The following is a 23,404-nucleotide window of genomic DNA, read 5'->3' on the forward strand; positions in this document are numbered from 1 at the left end:
AAAGTCATACAACAACCCTGTGATCCCGGCCATGAAAGCCTTTGACAACACATTATTATTATTATTACTACTACTATTATAGAGGTACCCCCAAAGGCCATCCAGTCTAACCCCTTTTAAGCCCTCTTGACAGATGGCCATCCAGCCTCAATTCAAAGACTTGAAAATAGCATATTCTACAATCAAACAGCTCTTACTAGCACAAAACTATTATTATTATTATTATTATTATTATTATTATTATTATTATTATTATTATTATTATTATACAGTAGAGTCTCACCTATCCAAGTTAAACGGGCTGGCAGAATTCAGTGACTGCAAATTGCTTAAGTCGCATTGACCAACCATCTGCGCAGGGTTCCATACTTGGCACTTTAACAACAGAACCGTTCAATGCTAAGGCTTCCCCGTCTGCGCAGGGTTCCATACTTTGCACTTTAACAACACAACCGTTCATTGCTAAGGCTTCCCCGTCTGCGCAGGGTTCCATACTTTGCACTTTAACAACACAACCGTTCATTGCTAAGGCTTCCCCGTCTGCGCAGGGTTCCATACTTCACACTTTAACAACACAACTGTTCCATGCTAAGGCTTCGGCGTCTGCGCAGGGTTCCATAATTCGAACTTTAACAACACAACTGTCCAATGCTAAGGCTTCCCCGTCTGCGCAGGGTTCCATACTTCACACTTTAACAACACAACCGTTCAATGCTAAGGCTTCCTGCCAAATGGAAGGAACTGTAGAGGAGAGTCTACTGAACAAGCCAGGACCTGCCACAGACCAGGACTGCCTTCTGTTGAGGAGTTACGAAGGTGGAGGCATTACTTTTCATTCAACCCTCGTAGTAAATGCGATGAAGTGGTAAAATACTTCCAATTTCCCCAACTTTCTCGTTCCCTTTTTGTCGTTGCAGCTTAGAAGGGCCTCCGCCATACAAGCCGCCCCCGCCTTGCCAGCTGTCTGATGAAACAGAACCGGTAAGTTTTTGTCTCTGCGCTGCTTGCAGCACGGCGTGCTTCCCAATCTGGTTTGTATCTCTAAATACGTTCTCAGGAGGACACCTCCCAGATCTCGCTCACCCTCTCTGCTGCTGTGCCCAAGTGTGAGTGGGCTGCATGCTGCTCCTCCTGCCCACTCCTTTGGCAGAGCTTTGGGAAACTCGCTTTTCTTTCCTTTTTTTGAACCGCAACTTCCAGAAGAACACTTTGGACCCTTCTGGAAGTTGTACTTTTTCTCCTAAAACGACAATGGGTGTTTGGCATCCTTAGAGATGGCAAATCACCGAAAGGAAGAAGGAAAGAGTCCATTAGTCAATGCTGGGCTTTGATTTCTCCAACACCATTCCAATTCTTTGCCACGAGTCTCCATTGCTCACGTCAATTGTGCAAATTCTCCCCTTTGCGGAGTGCATTGCCTCCTGGTTGCGTGCAATTCTCACCTAAATTCTCACGTGCAATTCTCACCAATTCTCCTCCTATTTTCAAGGCTTGCAAAGACTCACCCGGGCGTTTCATGTTGCGATCATTTGAAAGTCATGAAGATTAAATTGCACCGGTGATATTAAGAACAAACCCATCTGCATGGCCCAAACGCTTGCTTGCTCGAAGGAGGTTTTGGGCTGCCTTTCTCTATCGCCCCGCGGCGGAGGGTGCGACTCCGTCTTCACGGCTTCTGTGGTTTATTCCAGGTGCCTAACCCCAATGAGGTTGAAAATATCCCGCTCAAAAGTTCCTATTTGGAACCCAGCGCCACCGAGGATTTCTTTGGAGGGGTGGCTCCCACCACAACCGAGGTGAGGGGAAGTCGGTGGCCAAGCGAGCGGGGAAAAGAACGGGCGGAATCACATCGGAATGGGAAGTGGTTTGCAAAGAATGACAGAACGCATTTAGCATTCCAGTCTCAGGCAGAATGTGGTCCAAATGGCAAACAAATCAGAGAAAGACAGACGTAAACTAGGAGAGTTTGCTACAGAGAAGCACAAAAGTCCCTTCTCTGCAAATAAGAATTTTCTCCTCCAAAGAAACTTTCCTTCAGTTTCTAACATTGCAGAGAATGAGATGCAAAAACTATTTGTACGTAAAACACTTGAATTTGCTGTGGTCACTTCCCTCCTTTTTTTGGAGTGCCAAAATGGAATTATTATTATTATTATTGTTATTTTATTATGACACAGCAAACAAGATAGATATGCTGGATTTCGTATCACAAAATCACAAGTCGAACACTTCCCTTTTGTGTCAGTAAAATAATAATAATAATAATAATAATAATAATAATAATAATAATTTGCTGTGGTCACTTCCCTTCTTTTTTTGGAGTGCCAAAATGAAATAATAATAATAATAATAATAATTTGCTGTGGTCACTTCCCTCATTTTTTTGGAGTGCCAAAATGAAATACTACTAATAATAATAATTTGCTGTGGTCACTTCCCTCCTTTTTTGGAGTGCCAAAATGGAATTATTATTATTATTATTATTATTATTATTATTATTATTTTGACACATAGACACAGTAAAATAATAATAATAATAATAATAATAATAATTCCATTTTGACACTCCAAAAAAGAGGGAAGTGACCACAGCACATTATTATTATTATTATTATTATTATTATTATTATTATTATTATTATTATTCCATTTTGGCACTCCAAAAAAAGGAGGGAAGTGACCACAGAAAATTATTGTTGTTGTTATTACTATTACTATTATTTACTGATACAAAAAAACAGTAAAATAATAATAATAATAATAATAATAATAATAATAATAATTCCATTTTGGCACTCCAAAAAAAGGAGGGAAGTGACCACAGCAAATTATTATTATTATTATGATCATTATCATTATTATTATTATGTTGTCGAAGGCTTTCATGGCCAGAATCATTGGGTTGCTGTGAGTTTTTCAGGCTGTCTGGCCATGTTCCAGCAACATTCTTTCCTGACGTTTCGCCTGCATCTGTGACCAATGGCATCCTCAGAGGTCTGTTGGAAATGAAGCAAGTGGAGTGTTTCTATACCTGTAGAATAATGCAGGCATGAGCCAACTTGGGCCCTCCGGGGGTTTTGGACTTCAGCGCCCACAATTCCTAACAGCCGGTAGGCTGTTAGGAATTGTGGGCGTTGAAGTCCAAAACCCCCGGAGGGCCCAAGTTGGCCCATGCCTGCTCCTAAGCAATACCTTGGCAACTTATCTCAAGATTTCAGCCACTTTCAGGTGAGGAAAAGGAGGAACGGAGTAGGGACGGATGCCTGCTCTCTTTCTTGTCCCTTTTCATCCTTTATTTGCTTTTTGCAGGAGGCTCCCCGGTACCACGAACTGCCCACGCTGGAGGAGCGGGAGGCGGCCAGCGAAGCCGGGCCGGGTTTGGAGGACGACGACTATTTGGACCAGATCAACCCCATTTACGACGGCCTCTCCTTCCCGGCCATGGAGGACGAGGCCGCTTTGACCCCGCTGCCCACCGACAAAGCCTTCGTGATGTCCAGGGCCATGTACGTCTGAGGACAGCGGAGGTTGCCGTCGTCATCGTCCTTTAGTCCACTCTTGTCCATCGGTCAGTCGGCCAGCTCTAGCTCTCTTGCAGGTGCCTTACGATGCCAAGGACATCCTTTTGCTCTGGCCTTCTCCCTCTTTTTTCCATCCAGTCCAATTCAGGTTAGGTCCTTCCTTGGACTTTCCTTTCAGTTGTGGCTTCCGTCTCCAAAATGGCAACTAAGTCCCGCTTTTGGACTTCACTTTCTTGGGGTCGTGCCATCTCCAACACATCCACAAAGGTGAAGGCGATCCATTTGTCAATCAGGTCCTGAACTTTTGGAATTTTCTTTTCTTGGCTACTGTTTCCAAAACATACACCAAGCCAGGGAGATACACTTGGCAAATAGCTCCTTCTTCTAGACCAGTGGTTCCCAAACTTATTTGGCCTACTGTCCCCTTTCCAGAAAAAATATGACTCAGCACCTCCTGGAAAGGGGGCGTGGCTTAGAGGGGTGGGCGTGGCTCCTGCTCAAGAGGGCGGGGCTGAGCCTCTCCCCTAGTCCAAGACAAATGGGCGGCCAGGACTGGGATGGGCGGAGTTACGAGCACTGAGGCAGGGCTGAGCTTCTATCCCTGTCCTGTGGTGCATGCCAAGACACAGGAGGCGGGGCTAGAGGAGGGGGCGGGGCTAGAGGAGGGGCAGGGCCTCTTCCCAAGTGCCTGACAGGGCTGAACCTCTATACCCCGCCCCTGTGTTCTAACAAGCGCCTCAGGGGAGATATAGAGGCTCAGCCCTGTCTCGGGCTCTTGGGAAGCCCTGTCTCGTACTCTTCCCTAGCCCCGCCCCCTCCTCTAGCCCCGCCCCCTCCTCTAGCCCCACCAGCAAAACTGCCCATGTATATAGGTCTGAAGCTACAACATCATACGAGGGTTGAATGAAAAGTAATGCCTCCACCTTCGTAACTCCTCAACAGATGGCAGTCCTGGTCTGCGGCAGGTCCTGGCTTGTTCAGTAGACTCTCCTCTACAGTTCCATTTGGCAGGAAGCCTTAGCACTGAATGGTTGTGTTGTTAAAGTGTGAAGTATGGAACCCTGCGCAGACGGGGAAGCCTTAGCATTGAACGGTTGTGTTGTTGAAGTGCGAAGTATGGAACCCTGCGCAGACGGTCAGACAATGCGACTTAAGCAACGTGCAGTCACTGAATTCTTGACAGCAGAAGGTGTCACCCCAAAGGAGATTTCTCCGAGAAAGCAAGCTGTTCATGGCGATTGTGTTGATGTGAGTCCTGTGCATCGTTGGGCGAGTAAGTTTCAAGATGTTGAGGTGGGAACATTTGACTTGCGGGACGAACAAAGAGTTGGACGTCCTGTGACAGCAACCACAAGCAAAAGTTTGACAGATTGATTCAGGATGATCGTCGTATCACTCAAAGAGAAATTTCAAGCATAATCGGCATTTCACAAGAACGTGTGGGTCACATTATTGCTTTGCTTGGCTATCGCAAGATCTGGCATGATGGGTCCTGTGAGACGTCGGTTGCAGAAACAGAGTATCGATTTCTTCCGTGACGGCTTCAGAAAACTTGTTCATCATTGGCAGAAATGTATCCAATTGCCTGGTGACGATGTGGGAAAGTGAATAGTGGTCGTTAAAGAGCACATTCAAAGGATTATTCCTGCGTTTGATTTATTAAAATATTCCCAACCAAACTTAAGTAACGAAGGTGGAGGCATTACTTTTCATTCAACCCTCGTGAATCAAAACACATTTTAAAAAAACAAAAACCTCTCTGGGTTCTAGGTTCTCCTGTGCAATTCTATGATCAACTTCCCACCAATTTGCACCGTAGATCCTACAAATGCCCTTTGTATCCCTTTGCAAATGCCCTTTGCATCCTACAAATGCCCTACAAGTGCTCTTTCTAGGGATTTCTAGTTCCTCCAACACATTTCACACTCCTGCTAAGGACCAGAAAGGAGAAGCAAGGGGAAAGCATGGGGCAAATATGGCTCTCCCCTTTATTCCGCCTTCCTCAAACAGTATTGTGTTGGGGATGATGGGAGTTGTAGTCCCTCCTCCGCCAAGCCCTGGTCCAGGCTCCGGTTTACTACTTGAAATGTTAAATCTATAACTCAAAGACTCCAGGCGACACCTGGCCTGAAAATGTGAATGGTTTTGGGTTGTGTTTTTGTTAATGGGTTAAAAGTGGGGGGCAAAATAAAGCAATTGGTTCCCAGTGGGAATCCCATCCTCCCCCTTCCTTCTGAAATTTGTTGCATTGCATCATTAAAAATCATTCAGATCCCAGAATTCTTCCATTTGTTCATGCAATAGGTCAGGCATGGGCAAACTTCGGCCCTCTGTCCGGGTGTTTTGGACTTCAACTCCCAGAATTCCTAACAGAATCGTAGCATAATAGAATTGGAAGAGACCAACTCCATAGGTTAACAAAGAATCCATTGCATTATTATTAATAATACTCAGGGATCTACCGATTCCTATGCCAGTTAACTGAGAATCTGCTGTATTATTCCTATCACTCGCTCTTTGTATCCCATTCTGAGTTGTTGCAATGCTGGCAATTGGCAGAAAAATTTCATTTGGGGGAAAGTTTCCTGTTGGGAACACAATGCCTTTATTCCCCATTTTTCCCACTTCTTATTTTTAATAATTTTGTTAAAATAAACGAATCGACATAACCGTTCCAAGGTATGGTACATACCCCTCCGCTGCTATTTCTGCTTTCTCCGGACATGGGTTCGGATCCACATGGTTCTCAATTCAGATGAAGGTAATGTTGATGCAGATGATGATGATGTAATGTATTGTCGAAGGCTTTCATGGCTGGAATCACTGGGTTGCTGTGAGTTTCCCGGGCTGTCTGGCCATGTTCCAGTAGCATTCCAACCCCATTCTGCCAAGAAGCAGGATATCGCATTCAAAGCACCCCCGACAGATGGCCATCCAGCCTCTGTTTAAAAGCCTCCAAAGAAGGAGCCTCCACCACACTCCGTGGCAGAGAGTTCCACTGCTGAACAGTTCTCACAGTGAGGAAGTTCTTCCTAATGTTCAAGTGGAATCTCCTTTCCTGTCGTTTCGAGCCATTGCTCCATTGTGTCCTAGTTTCCAGGGCAGCAGAGTGAATGCTGCTGGAACGTGGCCATACAGCTCAGAAAACTCACAGCAACCTGGTGTGATCTGGAAGAGAAAACGATTGATTGTGATGCACATAAGCATTCAGTGCCTTTCCACAAAACCCGATCCCCAAAACATCCCTTTTTGTGCCTCCGCTTGACACTACTGAATGCTCCAATTTCAATGAGGGGATTTCTTTGTATTTTTTAAAATAACTTTGTAATGATGTTGTTATTTCTTTAAAAAATAAATTGGATTTTTTTTTCCAAACTCTAGTGGCATTTTTTTAAAAACCAGGGACAGGCATTATTATTATTGTATTGCATATTAAATGTTTTATTAATTGAGCAGGACTTGTACAGAGTATCTGATAACATCCATGCAAGGAACATTCCGATTGCAACTTCGTATCAAAGTAAAAATAGTTGGCAATCACCAAGCTATCTCGCAGAGCTCAGGTTTCTGCAGTATCCATCTTCCTCCATGAGGACCTTCCCCACAATGCCTGAAATTTGGTTATTCCACTGTCCAGAGTTGCTTGCCTCGTGTCTTTGTTAATTGCACATGTAGATTTATTTTTGTAGCTCATCCATCTCCTCACCATTCTCTGGATTTTAATAATTTTTCCACGATACTTTAGATCAGTGGTTCCCAAACTTATTTGGCCTGCCGCCCCCTTTCCAGAAAAAATATTCACGGCAGCCGTCATGCTAGGAAGCCCCGACATTTTGCTCGGATCAGGTGAGAAGGCAATGCCTCCTTTCCCTTCTTGACACTTAGGCATTAAAAATGAAATGCACAGGTCCAGGATAAGTGACACCTGTCTTGAAACAAGCCTGTGTGAAAGGAGCCTACGGCCGTAGAAGACTGTAGGCTGAACGGGAGTTAACAGCTACAAAGGCCAATAGGGTTCTAGGCTGCATCAATAGGTGTCTAGTGTCCAGACCAAGGAAGGCAATATAATAATAAGAATAAAACTTTATTTATACCCCGCCACCATCTCCCCACGGGGACTCGGGGCGGCTTACATGGGGTAGAGGCCCAAACAACATAAGGACAAAATATAAGTAACATAATACAAATCACAATATAAAAAAGATAAAACAGTAATATAATATATCAATTAAAACAACAATACAGGATAAAAAATTACATTTACAACACATAAATGGTAAAACCGTGATAAATACAGGATAGATTATTAAAAACTCTGGGACTGATTAATTAATGACTGTATCTCCAAAGGCCTGCCGAAACATCCAAGTCTTCAGTTGTTTCCTGAAGAAAGATAGAGAGGGAGCCATCCTAATCTCTATAAGACAACATTACATGCAAAGGGAATCTAGAAAACCACATTATGAACATGAGCCAAGAGTGTGATGCAGCAGCTTAAAAGGCCAATGTGATTCATCCATAGGAATTAGTGTCCAGATCAGTGGTTCCCAAACTTATTTGGCCTGCCACCACCTTTCCAGAAAAAATATGACTCAGCGTCCCCTGGAAAGGGGGGTGTGACTCAGAGGGGTGGGCGTGGCTCCTGCTCAAGAGGGCGGGGCTGAGCCTCTCCCCTAGTCCAGGATGCAGGGCTGGGAGGGGGAGGTGGGCGGGGCCACAAATGGGCGGCCAGGACTGGGATGGGCGGAGTTACGAGCTCTGAGGCAGGGCTGAGCTTCTATCCCTGTCCTGCGGTGCCTGCCAGGACACAGTGGGCGGGACTAGAGGAGGGGGAGAGGCATCTACATGACCTATATGAAGACTTGAGGATTCTGGATGAATGGATTTTAATCTTGGACATTCTTAAATTTTTATATAATGTGATTTTATTTTGTAACGGTATCTGTTTTATATGAACTGTTGTTTTGTAGATTGTTTTATATGAATTGTTGTTTTTACACTGTTTTTAGGCATTGAATTTTTGCCATTTACTGTAAGCCGCTTTGAGTCTCCTCGGAGAGAAAGGTGGGGTAAAAGTGATATAAATAAATAAATAAATAAATCTATACCCCACCCTCGTATTCTAACAAGCGCCTTAGGGGAATTATACAGAGGCTCAGCCCTGTCTTGCTCTCTTGGGAAGAAGCCCTGCCCCTAGCCCCGCCCTTTAGTTCTAAAAGGCCTCTCAGGAGAGGTATAGAGGCTCAGCCCTATCTCGGGCTCTCAGAAAAAGGCCCCGCCCCCTTCCCTAGCTCCGCCCTCTGTGTCCCAACAAGTGCCTCAGGAGAGGTATAGATTCTCAGCCCTATCTCGGGCTCTTGGGAAGATGCCACGCCCACTCCTCTAGCTCCGCCCCGTGTCCTAACAGGCACTTCAGGTGCTCAGCCCTGTCTCCGGCACTTGGGTGGAGGCTCCGCCCCTCCTCTGACCCCTCCCCTGTGTCCTAATAGGTGCCATCACCGCCCCCCTGGATTGCTCCAGCGCCCACCAGGGGGCAGTAGCGCTCACTTTGGGAATCACTGCTTTAGATACTTCCTTCTCTGCAGTTTGGCCCGATACCACCGCTGAATATACAAAACAGAAGTTGCATTTGTGCTCGTTTTTCAGGCTGCGTATAGAGGACACAGTACTAGAAAACAGTACCGTGTTTCCCCCGAAAATAAGACAGTGTCTTATATTAATTTTTGCTCCCAAAGATACACTAGGTGTTATTTTCAGGGGATGTCTTATTTTTCTATGAAGAAGAATTCACATTTATTGTTGAACAAAAAAATGAACATTTACTATATACTGTACAGTAGTGGTCATCACAAACCAGCATAACCAGACAAGCTGTGAATCCTATCAAGAATTTCTTATTACTACCACTATTTCCATGTACAACTGGTATGTACATTTATCAATCCTGCATGCTCTGGTGTTCTGTTTGGCAGGCGCTGGGCATGCTTCCAAACAAAAACTTTGCTAGGTCTTACTTTCGGGGGAGGCCTTATATTCAGCAATTCAGCAAAACGTCTACTAGGTCTTATTTTTCAGGGATGTCTTATTTTCGGGGAAAGAGGGTATGAAAGGAGACAGTGCAGACTTCACAATTTTACAACTGATGCATCTCATCATCTTGCTGCTATTAGAATTCAGAGGGCTTACAGAATTCATCTCCAGTCAAAAGGAACTAACATTTACAGTAGAGTCTCACTTATCCAAGGTTCTGGATTACCCAATGCATTTTTGTAGTCAATATTTTCAATATATCGTGATATTTTGGTGCTAAATTCGTAAATACTGTAATTACAACATAACATAATAACTGCGTATTGAACTACAGTAGAGTCACTTATCCAAGACTTGCTTATCCAAGGTTCTGGATTATCCAAGCCATTTTTGTAGTCAATGTTTTCAATATATCATGATACTTTGGTGCTAAATTTGTCAATACAGTAATTACAACATAACATTACTGCGTATTGAACTACAGTCGAGTCTCACTTATCCAAGACTTGCTTATCCAAGGTTCTGGATTATCCAAGCCATTTCTGTAGTCAATGTTTTCAATATATCGTGATATTTTGGTGCTAAATTTGTAAATACAGTAATTACAATGTAACATTACTGCTTATTGAACTACAGTCGAGTCTCACTTATCCAAGACTTGCTTATCCAAGGTTCTGTATTATCCAATGCATTTTTGTAGTCAATGTTTTCAATATATTGTAATATTTTGGTGCTAAATTCATAAATACAGTAATTACAACATAACATTACTGCGTATTGAACTACTTTTTCTGTCAAATTTGTTGTATAACATGATGTTTGGGTGCTTAATTTGTAAAATCATAACCTAATTTGCTGTTAATCTGATGATAATCTCTCATTATCCAAGATATTCGCTTATCCAAGGTTCTGCCGGCCCGTTTAGCTTGGAAAAGTGAGACTCTACTGTATTAATATTCATGCCAATATTTTAATTATTTGTTTGTTTGGCACTACCAGAGTCAGCGCTCTTCTTCACTCGGAAAGGCTCCACTAGTTGCTATAGCAACCGCGTGGCATTCTCTTCCTCTATGGCCGCTTCCTTTCCGCCATCTTTATAGGTTTCGAAAAACCGCTCTGACCCTGAAACCTCTATGGTGGCCGCGGTGCACTCTGGGAGGCCCACCTGACCTTGTCTTGCGGCTGTTCTTCGCTTCTGACCTTGCCTTTTTCGCCACTCGCGCTCGCCACCAATGAGAGGCCGTCAGGAAACCTATTCCCCGCCCCTGTTCAGAAGATAACCAATGAAAATGCGAAGGACTCCCTTTCGACCAATCGTAGCAGAGACAATCCAGATTGGTCTATCTCAATAGACCAATCAGGAAGCTTGGTTGGGGCCAATGACGGAGCGGAAGCGGCGGGACGTCGCTGGGCCATGCGGAGCGCCCGAGAGGAGGAGGGGGCGTGGCTTTGGGGAGCTGCCACCCAATAGAGCAGCGGGATTGATCATCATGGGCGGGGCTAAGGCGCATAGCAGCCAATAGGGATGGAGAAGGGGCGGGGTTTCGGAGCAGGCGGGTTCGGGTGTCTCCCGGCTCCAGCCCTCGCTGCTGCGGCTGCCGTTACGGGTCTCTGGAAGGGAAAAAAAGGTGAGCCTCGAAGAAGGAAGGCGGGAGGGATTCAGATTCCCATTATCCTTGGTCTGTGGACCATTGGAGGTGAATTTCAGGGCAGTTGGGGTTTTTGGGTGAGAAACTATGGGCTCCTGAGTGGCCCTGCAAGCCCTGGGTTGGACACAGGAGGCCTTTGCACTCGAACTCCCATCATCCGTGGCCTATTTGGGTTGGTTGGAGGTTAATTAAGAGGAAGAAGGGGCCCAAACGGAGGCTGTTGGCGCATTAATGATTTTGTAAGGCTTGTAACAATCCTCGATTGGGTTTCTGGACTCCAGTTCCCATCATCCTTGGCCTGTTGGGCCTTGAAAGAGTACGTTGGGGTCAGGGCTTCTTGCAGGAGGGATCGAAAGGGAGACTTCCCAGTGCGTTCATGGTTTTGCAAGATTTTTGACGATCTCAGAGCGAGCTTCTGGACTCCAGTTTCCATCATCCATGGCCTGTTGGGCCTGGAAAGGGGAAGATGGGGTCAGGGCTTCTTGCAGGAGGGATCGAAAGGGAGAGTTCCCAGTGCATTCATGGTTTTGCAAGACTTTTGATGACCTTAGAGCGAGCTTCTGGACTCCAATTCCCATCATCCATGGCCTGTTGGGCCAGGAAAGGGGAAGGTGGGGTCAGGGCTTCTTGCAGGAAGGATCAAAAGGGAGAGTTCCCAGTGCAATCATGGTTTTGCAAGACTTTTGGCGATCCTAGAGCGAGCTTCTGGACTCCAGTTCCCATCATCCATGGCCTGTTGGGCCTGGAAAGGGGAAAGTCGGGTCAGGGCTTCTTGCAGGAGGGATCGAAAGGGAGAGTTCCCAGTGCATTCATGGTTTTCCAAGACTTTTTGACGATCATAGAGTGAGCTTCTGGACTCCAGTTCCCATCATCCTTGTCTTATCGGGCTTGGAAAGGTGTGTGCAAAGGGCTTCCCAAAAGGTGGAGGATGATAATAATAATAATAATAATAATAATAAAACTTTATTTATACCCCGCCACCATCTCCCTAACAGGGACTCGGGGCGGCTTACATGGGGCCATGCCCAGGACAATACAATATAGCAAAATATAAAAACAACATATCATAATACAATTGAACAATACAATAAATAATCATGTACAGTACAACACAAAATCAAAAAAGCAATATAATAGGGCGGGCCGCATGAACACTCAGTTAAAACTTGGGGTGAGAAAAAGATAAGAATAAAAACCACGGGGGACAGGGACATCAGATAGGATCTGTATTAGTGGCTGTACAAGATTTGTGACAATCTCTGATTGGCTTGCTGGACTCTAGTTCCCATCAACCTTAGCCTGTTGGGCCTGAAAAGAGGAAGGTGGGGACAGGGCTTCTTGTTGGAGGGATCGAAAGGGAAGTTTCTGGTGCATTAAGACTTGACTATTCTAGCTTGGATTTCTGGACTCCTGCTCCCATCATCCTTGCCTGTTGGGCTTGGAAAAGTGTGGGAGGGTTCCTAAGAGGATGAAGATCCAGTTCAGAGGTTCTGCAAGCTTTTGACTTTTCCAAATAAGGCTCTCTGGACTCCAATGGACTCTGTATTGGGGAAGGATATGCAGTTTGGCACCACGGGCGCAAGTCAGTTCAGCGGAATTGTGGGAGTTGTAGTTTTGCAAAGTCCTTCACCTTCTCTGATTGCATTGGTATTGCAGAATGATATATGCAATTAATTTGTCACCTCTTGGAACAGGCTCTATGCTCCCAGATTCTGGAATTTATAGTTTTGCAAGGTGTTTTTGGAGCCTCCAGTGGCTCAGTGTGTTAAAGCGCTGAGCTGCTGAACTTGCAGACCGAAAGGCCCAAGGGTCAAACCCGGGGAGCGGAGTGAGCACCCGCTGTTAGCTCCAGCTTCTGCCAACCTAGCAGTTCGAAAGCATGCAAATGTGAGTAGATCAATAGGTACCGCTCCGGCTGGAACGTAACGGTGTTCCATGCAGTCATGCCAGTGGCCACATGACCTTGGAGGTGTCTATGGACAACGCCAGCTCTTCGGCTTAAAAATGGAGATGATCACCAACCCCCAGAGTTGGACATGACTGGACTTAACGTCAGGGGAAACCTTTATCTTTTATTACTAACTAGCTATGCCCAGCCACGCGTTGCTGTGGCGAAGTATGGTGGTATGGGAAATAAAGTATGGAGGAATTGGTGGTAGTTAAGGTAAAGGGTAAAGGTTTTACCGTACATTAAGTCCATTATAAATGGGTTATATAGCTGTGTGGAAGGGCCTTGAGTCTACACTGCCATATAATCCAGTTAAAATCAGATAATCTATTTTATAGGTAGTGTGGAAGAGGCCTAAGTGAGGCTTAACTCTGCCTGTACCCTGGGCTGAGTGGGTTGCTAGGAGACCAAGTGGGCGGAGCTTAGCCTTCTAACTGGCAGCAATTGGATAAAAACAATTATTCCTCTCCCTCTAATTAGGACTTTATTTTTCTTTTCTTTTTGTTGTATCAACCTAGAGGCATGGATGAGGGGTTGTGCTGTCAATTTTCGAGGTTGTGGGGTGTTTACTTTTGTTGTTTTGTCCGCTGCCGTGATGCCATCACTCTTTTATATATATAGATAATATTGCAATATAGTCGTATAATATAATATATTGTGTGTATATATACTTGTAAACTGCCCTGAGTCCCCTTCGGGGTGAGAAGAGCGGAATGTAAATGTCTCTAATAATAAATAATAATATTGTAGTTTTGCATGGTCCTTTGCCTTCTCTGGGTGCATCTGTATCGGGGAATGATGTGCAGTTTGTCGGCATGGGTCAGTTCAACGGAATCTTGGGAGTTGTAGTTTTGCAAAGTCCTTCACCTTCTCTGAGTGCATTGGTATTGCAGAATAATAATAATAATAATAATAATAATAATAATAATAATAATAATAATAATTTTATTTTTGTACCCCCGCCACCATCTCCCCAGAGGGACTCGGGGCGGCTTACAGATATAATGATATATGAATGATATATGCAATTAATTTGTCACCTCTTGGAATAGGCTCTGTGCTCCCAGATTCTGGGATTTATAGTTTTGCAAGGTTTTTTAGCCATCCCTGGGTGCACCTGCACTGTAGGATCCATACCGGCTGTCAGGAATTGTGGGAGTTGAAGTCCAAAACACGTGGAGGGCCAAAGTAGTAGGACAAGTTGCCTTTGCTGCAAGAGTAAGAATATAAAAGTCAAGATCCAATAATCTGCTCTTTTGGAGATTTGGAGTCCTGATGCCGTCCATTGGGATCTCCGCTTTGCTCCCACCGCACGGCTGACCCTCTCTGTGCTCTTTCCCCTTAGATCCTCGCCATGGGCAACGTCCTGGCCGCCAGCTCCCCGGCCCCCCCTCCGGCGGTGCCAGGGCCGGGCTCCGGCTTGGTCTCGGTGCCCCCCGGCTTCTCCATGCCTCCTGTCGCTGGGCTGGTGCCCCCCACGCAAGACCGCCCCGCCGACGACAAGTGCGACCAGCTCCCCAACCCAGGGACCTTTGAGCAGTGCCATCGGAAGTGCAAAGGTACGGGAACACAAAGCAGGGATGCATGGATGCTGCTTGGTGGGTCGGTTTGTGCCGCAAAGAATAGAGTAGAAGAACCTTATTGTCATTGTACATTGTACAAGGAAATTATACGCCTTCCCCTGCACACATCACAAAAACAACACAGCCATTACTCCGCACCCCAAGCACCACCACACAGCACCCAGTGCCACATCATTGCAAAGCCATGGAGTTCAACACAGCCATAGCTCTAGGATGAAGACTATCCTTCAGTCTGGGTTGCTTTCAGTTTTCCAGGTTGTATGGCTATGTTCCAGAAGCATTCTCTCCTGACGTTGGCAGGCATCCTCAGAGGTTGTGAGGTCTGTTGGAAACTAGGCAAGTGATGCTTATACAGTAGAGTCTCACTTATCCAAGCTTCTGGATAATCCAAGCCATTTTTGTAGTCAATGTTTTCACTATATCTTGATATTTTGGTGCTAAATTCATAAATACAGTAATTACAACATAACATTACTGCATATTGAACTACTTTTCGGTCAAATTAAGCACCAAAATATGAAGTTTTGGTGCTTAATTTGCAAAATCATAACCTAATTTGATGTTTACTAGGCTTTTCCTTAATCCCTCCTTATTATCCAAGATATTCGCTTATCCAAGCTTCTGCTGGCCCGTTTAGCTTGGATAAGTGAGACTCTACTGTATATCTGAGGAATAATGCCCAGGGTGGGAGGAAGAACTCTTGTCTGTTGGAGGCAAGTGTGAATGTTGCCATTGGACACCTTGATTAGCATTGAATGGCCTTGCAGCTTCAAAGCCTGGCTACTTTGTACATGCACTTGTATGTACATGTAATATTGATAATAATAATGTGATGTAATACAATGTAATAATTATTATAATTCACTATTATAATTGCATATTTATATTACATGCAATATTACTAATAATATTGCAATATAATCGTATAATATAATATATTGTATGTATCTATACTTGTAAACCGCCCTGAGTCCCCTTCGGGGTGAGAAAGGTGGGATATAAATGTCGCAAATAAATAAATAAATACTTCCTGCCTGGGAATCCTTTGTTGGGAGGTGTTTGCTGGCTCTGATAGTTTCCTATCTGGATTTCCCCTGTCTTCAGAGTGTTGTTCTTTATTTGCTGTCCTGATTTTAGAGGTTTTTTTTAAAACTGGTAGCCAGATTGTGTTCATTTTCATGTTTTCCTCCTTTCTGCTGAGATTGTCCTCATGCTTGTGGATTTCAATGGCTTCTCTGTGTCGTCTGACATAATGTTTATAAATTCTGTGTCCAGGTTGGTTCATCATGTGCTCAGCTATGGCTGACTTCTCTGGTTGAATTAGTCTGTAGTGCCTTTCATGTTCCTTGATTCATTTGAACAAAATCTGGCTCCCAGTATTAAAAAGTCTAAAATCAGGACAGTAAATAAAGAACAACACTCAGAAAACAGGGGAATGCAAGACATGAAGCAATCAGGGCCACTTAACACCTCCCAACCAAGGATTCCCCTAGCCAGAAAGCAGCCAGGCTTTGAAGCTGCAAGGCTTTCAGTGCTAATCAAGCTGGCCAGTTGCAACATTCACACTTGCCTCCAATAGACAAGAGTACTTTCTTCCACCTTGGACCTTTCTCAGATGCATAAATCTCGCTTGCCTAGTTTCCAACAGACCTCAACAACCTCTGAGGATGCCTGCCATAGATGTGGGCAAAATGTCAGGAGAGAATGCTTCTGGAACAAGGAAAATTGAGGGGGGGGGAATAAAAGTGTGGAAGGGAGAGAAAAAAAGTTTGAGGGGAAAGAATGGGGAGGAAGTCAATGTGTAAACAAGGGAGGAAATAAAAGAAAGAGTCCCAAGGAAAATGCAAATCTAGGTAACAGCAGATATACATGCCGGGGTGGCAACAGAGGCAAGAATCTACACTGTCGAATTAATCCAGTTTGACCCCTCTTTGGCTCAGGGTGGTAGGATGCTGAGAGCTAAGCCTTTTCCCCCACTTTTTTCAGAATTGTTTCCTATCCAAATGGAGGGCGTGAAGTTGACGGTGAACAAAGGGCTCAGTAGCCACTTCCAGGTAAGATGCAATAATAATAATAATAGTAATAATAATGATGATGATGTGCCGGTCACCACCGGGACCACCTGCACTGGTTTCTGCCAGAGTCTTTGAACTTCAATCTTGAGGTCCTGAGAGCGGCTGAGTTTTTCCTGTTGTTTTTCGTCAATGCGACTGTCACCTGGGATTGCGACATCAATGATCCAAACCTTTTTCTTTTCCACAACTGTGATGTCTGGTGTGTTGTGTTCCAGAACTTTGTCAGTCTGGATTCGGACGTCCCACAGTATCTTTGCGTGCTCATTTTCCAATACTTTGTTCAACATAGTTACCATCAATTTGAATACAAAATGGAGTCCTGAGTCTTAATATGCTCAGTACAATCACATGTCTATAGACCCTCCCACACCAAAGAGGTACAGTTAAACTGGCAAATCAACAAACACATAGAATACAGGATAGCAAATATATACATTAACAAATAAGTGGTGCAGAGTAACTCCCAGGTGTGTTGTTGTGCTGCAGTGTTCCGGTGGGATCCCTTCCCAGGTCATCCTCAGAGCTCGAGATTCTTGTCTGTTCCTAAGATGGAAAGCACACATCTGTGTTTTAGATGGATTAGGAATCAGCTGGTTTTCCCTGTCATTGATGATTTCTCATGAATGTTGTCTCCCTCCAAGGTGAATCACACGGTGGCCCTCAGTACCGTCGGCGACTCCAATTACCACTTTGGGGTGACCTACGTCGGGACGAAGCAGGTCAGCCCCACAGAGGTACGTTTGTGCAAAACAGCGAGATTAAGAAGGGACCCTTCTTGCACACCTGACGCCTGCGTCACCCGCTCTACGTCTCTCTTTCCCTCTCAGGCCTTTCCCGTCTTGGTGGGCGACATGGACAACAGCGGCAGCCTCAATGCACAGATCATCCACCAGCTCTCAAGCCGAATCAGCTCCAAGTTGGCCTTTCAGGTACGGATCAAAGGGTTGGAGCTCCCACGGGTTAAGACTTAATATATTACCAATCTGTTACATGATGATTTTTGTTCCTGGTTTCTCAATGTTATTTCCTAATTGGTTATGTCCGAAAAACATGGGGAAAGTTTATTTTTTTTTAATAGTGATTTTTATTGTAATATATAAGTAATGTATACAGTGAAAGCGAGGAAAACATTGGTGAAAGATTAGAGAGATTAAAGTACAAGATGAAAACCAAGGATTGAATAAGTAATAGAGATAATTCAACAAAATAATAATAATAAAAAATAGAAAAAATAATAATAAAAAAGGAAAAAAAGAAAAAAAGGAAGAAAAAAAGACTTCCCATTGTCGTCTTGGGATCTACCGTCGTAATTTTTCTTTTTCGGTGGTCTTTCAACATGGGAAAAGTTTATTAAACTGCATAAATTTGTTTTTGTGGGAGAGATACCCTGCAGCACGTTTTTGTGATACAGTAGAGTCACTTATCCAACATTCTGGATTATCCAACGCATTTTTGTAGTAAATGTTTTCAATATATCATGATATTTTGGTGCTAAATTTGTAAATACAGTAATTACTACACAGCATTACTGCATATTGAACTACTTTTTCTGTCAAATTTGTTGTATAACATGATGTTTTGGTGCTGAATGTGTAAAATCATAAGCTAATTTGATGTTTACTAGGCTTCTCCTTAATCTCTCATTATCCAAGATATTCGCTTATCCAACGTTCTGCCGGCCCGTTTATGTTGGATAAGTGAGACTCTACTGTACTTTAGTTCCCATACCACCATACTTTGCCACAGCAACGCGTGGCCGGGCACAGCTAGTAGTGTAATATAATAGCAATATAATAGCAATAATCACAATATTTCTCAAAGACAGAAATATAACTTCCTCCCCACTCTTTTTCCATCGCAGACGCAACAGTCCAAGTTTGTGAACTGGCAAGCGGACTGCGAATACCAGGGCACAGACTTCACAGCGGCCGTCACGCTAGGGAACCCCGACATTTTGCTCGGATCAGGTGAGAAGGCGACGCCTCCTTTCCTTTCTTGACACTTGGGCATTAAAAATGAAATGCACGGGTCCAGGATAAGTGACACCTGTCTTGAAACAAGCCTGTGTGAAAGGGACCTTGTAATGAAGCACGAATTTTGGTTTACAGATGTTATATTAAATTATAGGTATACCTTTGGAATGGGTAAGTATTAGAGTTACCAGTGCGTGGGGGATGGTAGCCAGCTCAGCTGCTTCTGTAGAAATGTAACTATTTTGAAGCTAGCAAGAAAGGGGGGGAGCTAGCTGGATGAAAAAGGAGGGAATGTTTTAAAAAAGAGTTCAGTCTGTGATCGGAGGAATCACAGGGAAAGACTGGTTCTGAGGTTGTTAGAACCAGGGAAGTTCAAATCTCAGTCTGTGCTCTGATGAGGCACAGGGAAGACTGATTCCAGGTTGATGGGATCAAGGAGACTCAATTGTTCATTTTGAGTCGGTTTTAAATAAGTTTGTTGACTTATTTAATGTAGTCTGTGTCCTGGAAAGGCACAGATAATCTGTGATAGTATAACACAGGGGTGACTGTGGTTTGAAGTCACTGGATAGTCCAAGTTTCAGACTTTGGGAACCAATCCCAGCTGGACTCACAGAGATCAATTGAAGTGATAGTTTAAAAGGAGCAGAGGAAGAAGTTTTAACTACTTTAAGTAAAAGAAGTGATACTTTAGAGAGTTTGATTCAACTCATTCTAGTATTGTAACTGTTAATAAGAATACCTCTAAGTGAAACATCTTTTGTAACCACCAAGCTTGTGCCTGAATAAACTTATTATTGTTCTTCTAACATCCAAGCCTCTGTCGCATATATTCTAAACCAAGTTACGCTACCCTTGCGTCTTTGGTGGTTGCATCTTTACAAATTGGTGGCAGTGGTGGGATAAAAAGATTCCCACTGCCGGAAGGAACCTTAGTCGTTATTAGCTCTTTGCAGACCTACAGCCTGGCAGAAGGGGGTTGGACAGGGTGATCTTTAGGGTCCCTTCCGACTCCGATTCTGACGGCCACCCTCTCTCGGCAGGGATCCTGGTGGCGCATTACCTGCAGAGCATCACGCCGTGCTTGGCGCTGGGCGGGGAGCTGGTGTACCACCACCGCCCGGGAGAAGAAGGCACCTTGATGTCTCTGGCTGGGAAGTACACGGCGCCCAACTGGATCGGGACCCTGACGGTTGGGCAGACGGGGGCCCACGCCACCTACTACCACAAAGCCAGTGATCAGGTAGGCGGGGAGGCTTTTAAAATATATATATATATACCGTATATACTGGAATATAAGCCTAGTTTTTCAGCCTTTTTTTAAGACTGAAAAAGCCCCCCCTCGGCTTATACTCGGGTGAGGGTCTTGGTTGGCTTATATTTGGGTCAGCTTATACTTGAGAATATATGGTACATTTATTATTTTTCTCTATTATTATTGGTATTGTTACATTTATTATTTTTCTCTATTATTGTTGCTACTATTACATTTATTTTACTCTATTTTTATTATTATTATTATTAATACATTTATTATTTCACTCTGATCTTATTATTATATTTATTATTTTACTCTATTTATTACTACATGTATTATTTTACTCTATTATTATTAAAAGGATACATAAGCACATTGACATTGAAGATGAGAATAATGATTTGATCAGAGTTGGGCAGTCTTAAATTAGTTTTGTGTAAATATTCAGAAAAATTTAACCTGCCGATGCCTCAATTAATGTAATTTTATTGGTATCTGTTTTTATTTCTGAAATTTCCCACCCTTGGCTTATACTTGAGTCAATGTTTTCCCAGTTTTTTTGTGGTAAAATTAGGTGCCTCGGCTTATATTCGGGTCGGCTTATACTCAAGTATATACGATATATTTTTATTGGATTTTATATTCATAATCATAACTGTAGTACTTCCCTTTCTTTCACATTTTTCTTCTTAATCAACCTATATTTTTTCCCTCACTCACTCTCCAGCAGAGGTTGGGTGGCCATCTGTCAGGAGGGCTTTGGTTGTGCCTTCTGGCTTGGAAGAAGGGATGGACTAGATGGCCCTTGGAGGTCCCCTCCAACTCGAGAATTCGATGGCTCTGCAGCTTGACTTCTCCATAAGCCTTTGACATCTATGTGGCTGGTTAGCCATATGTCAGGAGGGCTTGGATGGTGTCATCCTGCTTGGAAGTAGGGATGGACTAGATGACTTTTAAGGGTCCCTTCCTACTCTAGGATTCTAGGAGATCCAAGGAGGTTCACGGCAATAAAAGAACATAGATCTCAGCTTAAGCGGCTGAGGGGGAAAAGGAAAGGGCCTGAGGTTGCAGTGGGCAAAACGTCAGGAGAGAATGCTTCTGGAACATGGCCAGACAGCCCAGGAAACATACCACCCTGCAAAAACACTTGACTAACTAAAAGGCAGATTGCATTGGATAGTACAGAATGTTGGATGAGCAAAGGTTGGATAAGTGAGAATATACTGTAATTGTTTTCTTCTGTCTCTTTGTGCCTCCTTCCTCTTTTCCTCCCTTCCCTTTTCTTTCCTTTTCTTTCCTTTTCTAGTTGCAAGTCGGGGTAGAATTTGAAGCCAGCACTCGGATGCAGGACACGAGCGTCACGTTCGGCTACCAGCTGGACCTTCCCAAAGCCAACCTTTTGTTCAGAGGTATGGAAATATGACATACTGAAGTGTTCGCTATTGATTGTCATGAGAAGACTTTGGGGGTTGTATTACATTTGTAATTTTACTGATTTCTGAGCCTTCTGATTGCATTCATTGATCCCATTAGAGCAGTGGTTCCCAAACTTATTTGGCCTGCTGCCCCCTTTCCAGAAAAAGTATTACTCAGTGCCCCCTGGAAAGGGGGCGTGGCTTAGAGGGGTGGGCGTGGCTTCTGCTCAAGAGGGCAGGGCTGAGCCTCTCCCCTAGTCCAAGATACAGGGCTGGGAGGGGGAGGTGGGTGGGGCCACAAATGGGGGACCAGGACTGGGGTGGGCGGAGTTACAAGCTCTGAGACAGGGCTGAGCTTCTATCCCTGTCCTGCGGCGCCTGCCAGGACACAGGGGGCGGGGCTAGAGGAGGGGGCGGGGCCTCTTCACAAGTGCCCATGTTCTAACAAGCGCCTCGGGAAGTATACAGAGGCTCAGCCCTGTCTTGGGAAGAGGCTCCACCCCCACCCATAGCCCTGCCCTTTAGTCCTAAAAGGCCTCTCAGGAGAGGTATAGAGGCTCAGCCCTGTCTCGGGCTCTTGGGAGGAGGCCCCGCCCCTTCCCTAGCTCCGCCCTCTGTGTCCCAACAAGCACCTCAGGAGAGGTATAGATGCTCAGTCCTGTCTCGGGCTCTTGGGAATAAGACACGCCCACTCCTCTAGCTCCACCCCCAACAGGCATCCTAGGTGCTCAGCCCTGTCTCCGGCACTTGGGAAGAGGCCCCGCCCCTCCCCTGGCCCTGCCTTTTAGTCCTAAAAGCTTCTCAGGAGAAATATAGAGGCTCAGCCCTGTCTCGGGCTCCTGGAAGGAGGCCCCGCCCCCTTCCCTAGCTCCGCCCTCTGTGTCCCAACAAGCGCCTCAGGAGAGATATAGATGCTCAGCCCTGTCTCGGGCCCTTGGGAAGAAGCCACGCCCACTCCTCTAGCTCCGCCCCCTGTGTCCTAACAGGCGCCTCAGGTGCTCAGCCCTGTCTCCGGCACTTGGGAAGAGGCCCCGCCCCTCCCCTGGCCCCGCCCCCCACTTTGGGAATCACTGCATTAGAGTCTCCTTCTCTGGAGGTTTCCAAGCAGAGGCTGGATGGCCATCTGTTGGGGGGGATTGGATTGTGTCTTCCTTTATGGCAGACGGGGGTTGAACTGGATGGCCTTTGGGTGCCCCTTCCACCTCTAGTGAAATAGAGACTGCCAGGAAGTCTGGTGGAGTCTCACTCTCTGGAGGTTTCTAAGCAAAAGCTGGATGGCTCTCTGTCAGGAGGGCTTGGATGGTGTCTTTGACGGAAGGGGCTTGGAATGGGAGTCTCTTCCAGCTCTGGGATTCTATTCTGCCCCTTGGCTTCCCTTGGACCCTCCTTGACGCTGCCCCCGCTGTCCCTCCACAGGTTCCGTGGACAGCAACTGGATCGTGGGGGCCACCTTGGAGAAGAAGCTCCCCCCGCTGCCCTTGACGCTGGCCATGGGCGCCTTCCTCAACCACCGCAAGAACAAGTTCCAGTGCGGGTTCGGCCTCACCATCGGATAGGCAGAGGGGGCTCCAGCGCCCCCCTCCGCTCTCTCGTTCTCTCTCTCTCTCTCTCTCTCCCCACCTCCATCTCCTCCCCACACTTTTTTAATTTACCTTTTGGCCAGCGGTTGCCTTTCCAGGGGCCAAGAGGGCACAAGGGTGGTTGGGCAGTGCCAGCATGACATGACGGGCATTGCCAGTATAATGTAATTTTGGGCAGTGGCAGCATGATAATGTGTTGGGCATTGCCAGTGTGACATTTTGGACAGAGGTGGCATAAAACAGTGGGCAGTGCCAGCATGACGTTGTGGGCAGTGCCAGTGTAAAATAATGGGCAGTGCCAGAATCTGTGCATAACACGATGGATATCATTATGCACTGCCAGCGTCATATTTTAAGCAATGCTAGCATAAC

General features: G+C 45.1%; 2 protein-coding genes and 1 long non-coding RNA gene across 5 annotated transcripts in view; 2 read left to right on the plus strand and 1 right to left on the minus strand.

The window, feature by feature from the left end:
- LOC134293853 (uncharacterized) overlaps nt 1–6,330 on the minus strand; it is a 36,658-nt gene extending 30,328 nt beyond the window's left edge. The window contains exon 1 of the long non-coding RNA XR_010000821.1: nt 6,214–6,330. This is a non-coding gene — a long non-coding RNA (uncharacterized LOC134293853). The remainder of the gene's footprint in view (nt 1–6,213) is intronic.
- Nucleotides 1–6,896, plus strand: part of nectin2 (nectin cell adhesion molecule 2) — a 116,382-nt gene extending 109,486 nt beyond the window's left edge. The window contains exons 7-9 of one of the 3 annotated variants that reach the window (XM_062962776.1): nt 918–981; nt 1,692–1,796; nt 3,310–6,896. In XM_062962776.1, the coding sequence (XP_062818846.1) occupies nt 918–981; nt 1,692–1,796; nt 3,310–3,516 (376 nt within the window). In that variant the 3' untranslated portion in view covers nt 3,517–6,896. Of the gene's footprint in view, nt 1–917; nt 1,669–1,691; nt 1,797–3,309 lie in introns of those variants that run through there. The other 2 variants (XM_062962777.1, XM_062962778.1) reach the window with 2 other exon arrangements.
- A 4,198-nt stretch (nt 6,897–11,094) lies between these two features.
- Nucleotides 11,095–23,161, plus strand: tomm40 (translocase of outer mitochondrial membrane 40). The gene is made up of 9 exons (XM_008123085.3): nt 11,095–11,179; nt 14,494–14,707; nt 16,718–16,785; nt 17,448–17,540; nt 17,634–17,735; nt 18,668–18,773; nt 19,823–20,022; nt 21,344–21,446; nt 22,869–23,161. The coding sequence occupies exons 2-9, from the start codon at nt 14,503–14,505 to the stop codon at nt 23,006–23,008; spliced, it is 1,017 nt and encodes a 338-aa protein (XP_008121292.1). The 5' UTR covers nt 11,095–11,179; nt 14,494–14,502; the 3' UTR covers nt 23,009–23,161.
- Nucleotides 23,162–23,404: the final 243 nt, after the last annotated feature.

This window comes from Anolis carolinensis, unplaced genomic scaffold (assembly GCF_035594765.1).
Source record: "Anolis carolinensis isolate JA03-04 unplaced genomic scaffold, rAnoCar3.1.pri scaffold_10, whole genome shotgun sequence".
In the NCBI taxonomy this organism is placed as follows: Eukaryota; Metazoa; Chordata; class Lepidosauria; order Squamata; family Dactyloidae; genus Anolis; species Anolis carolinensis.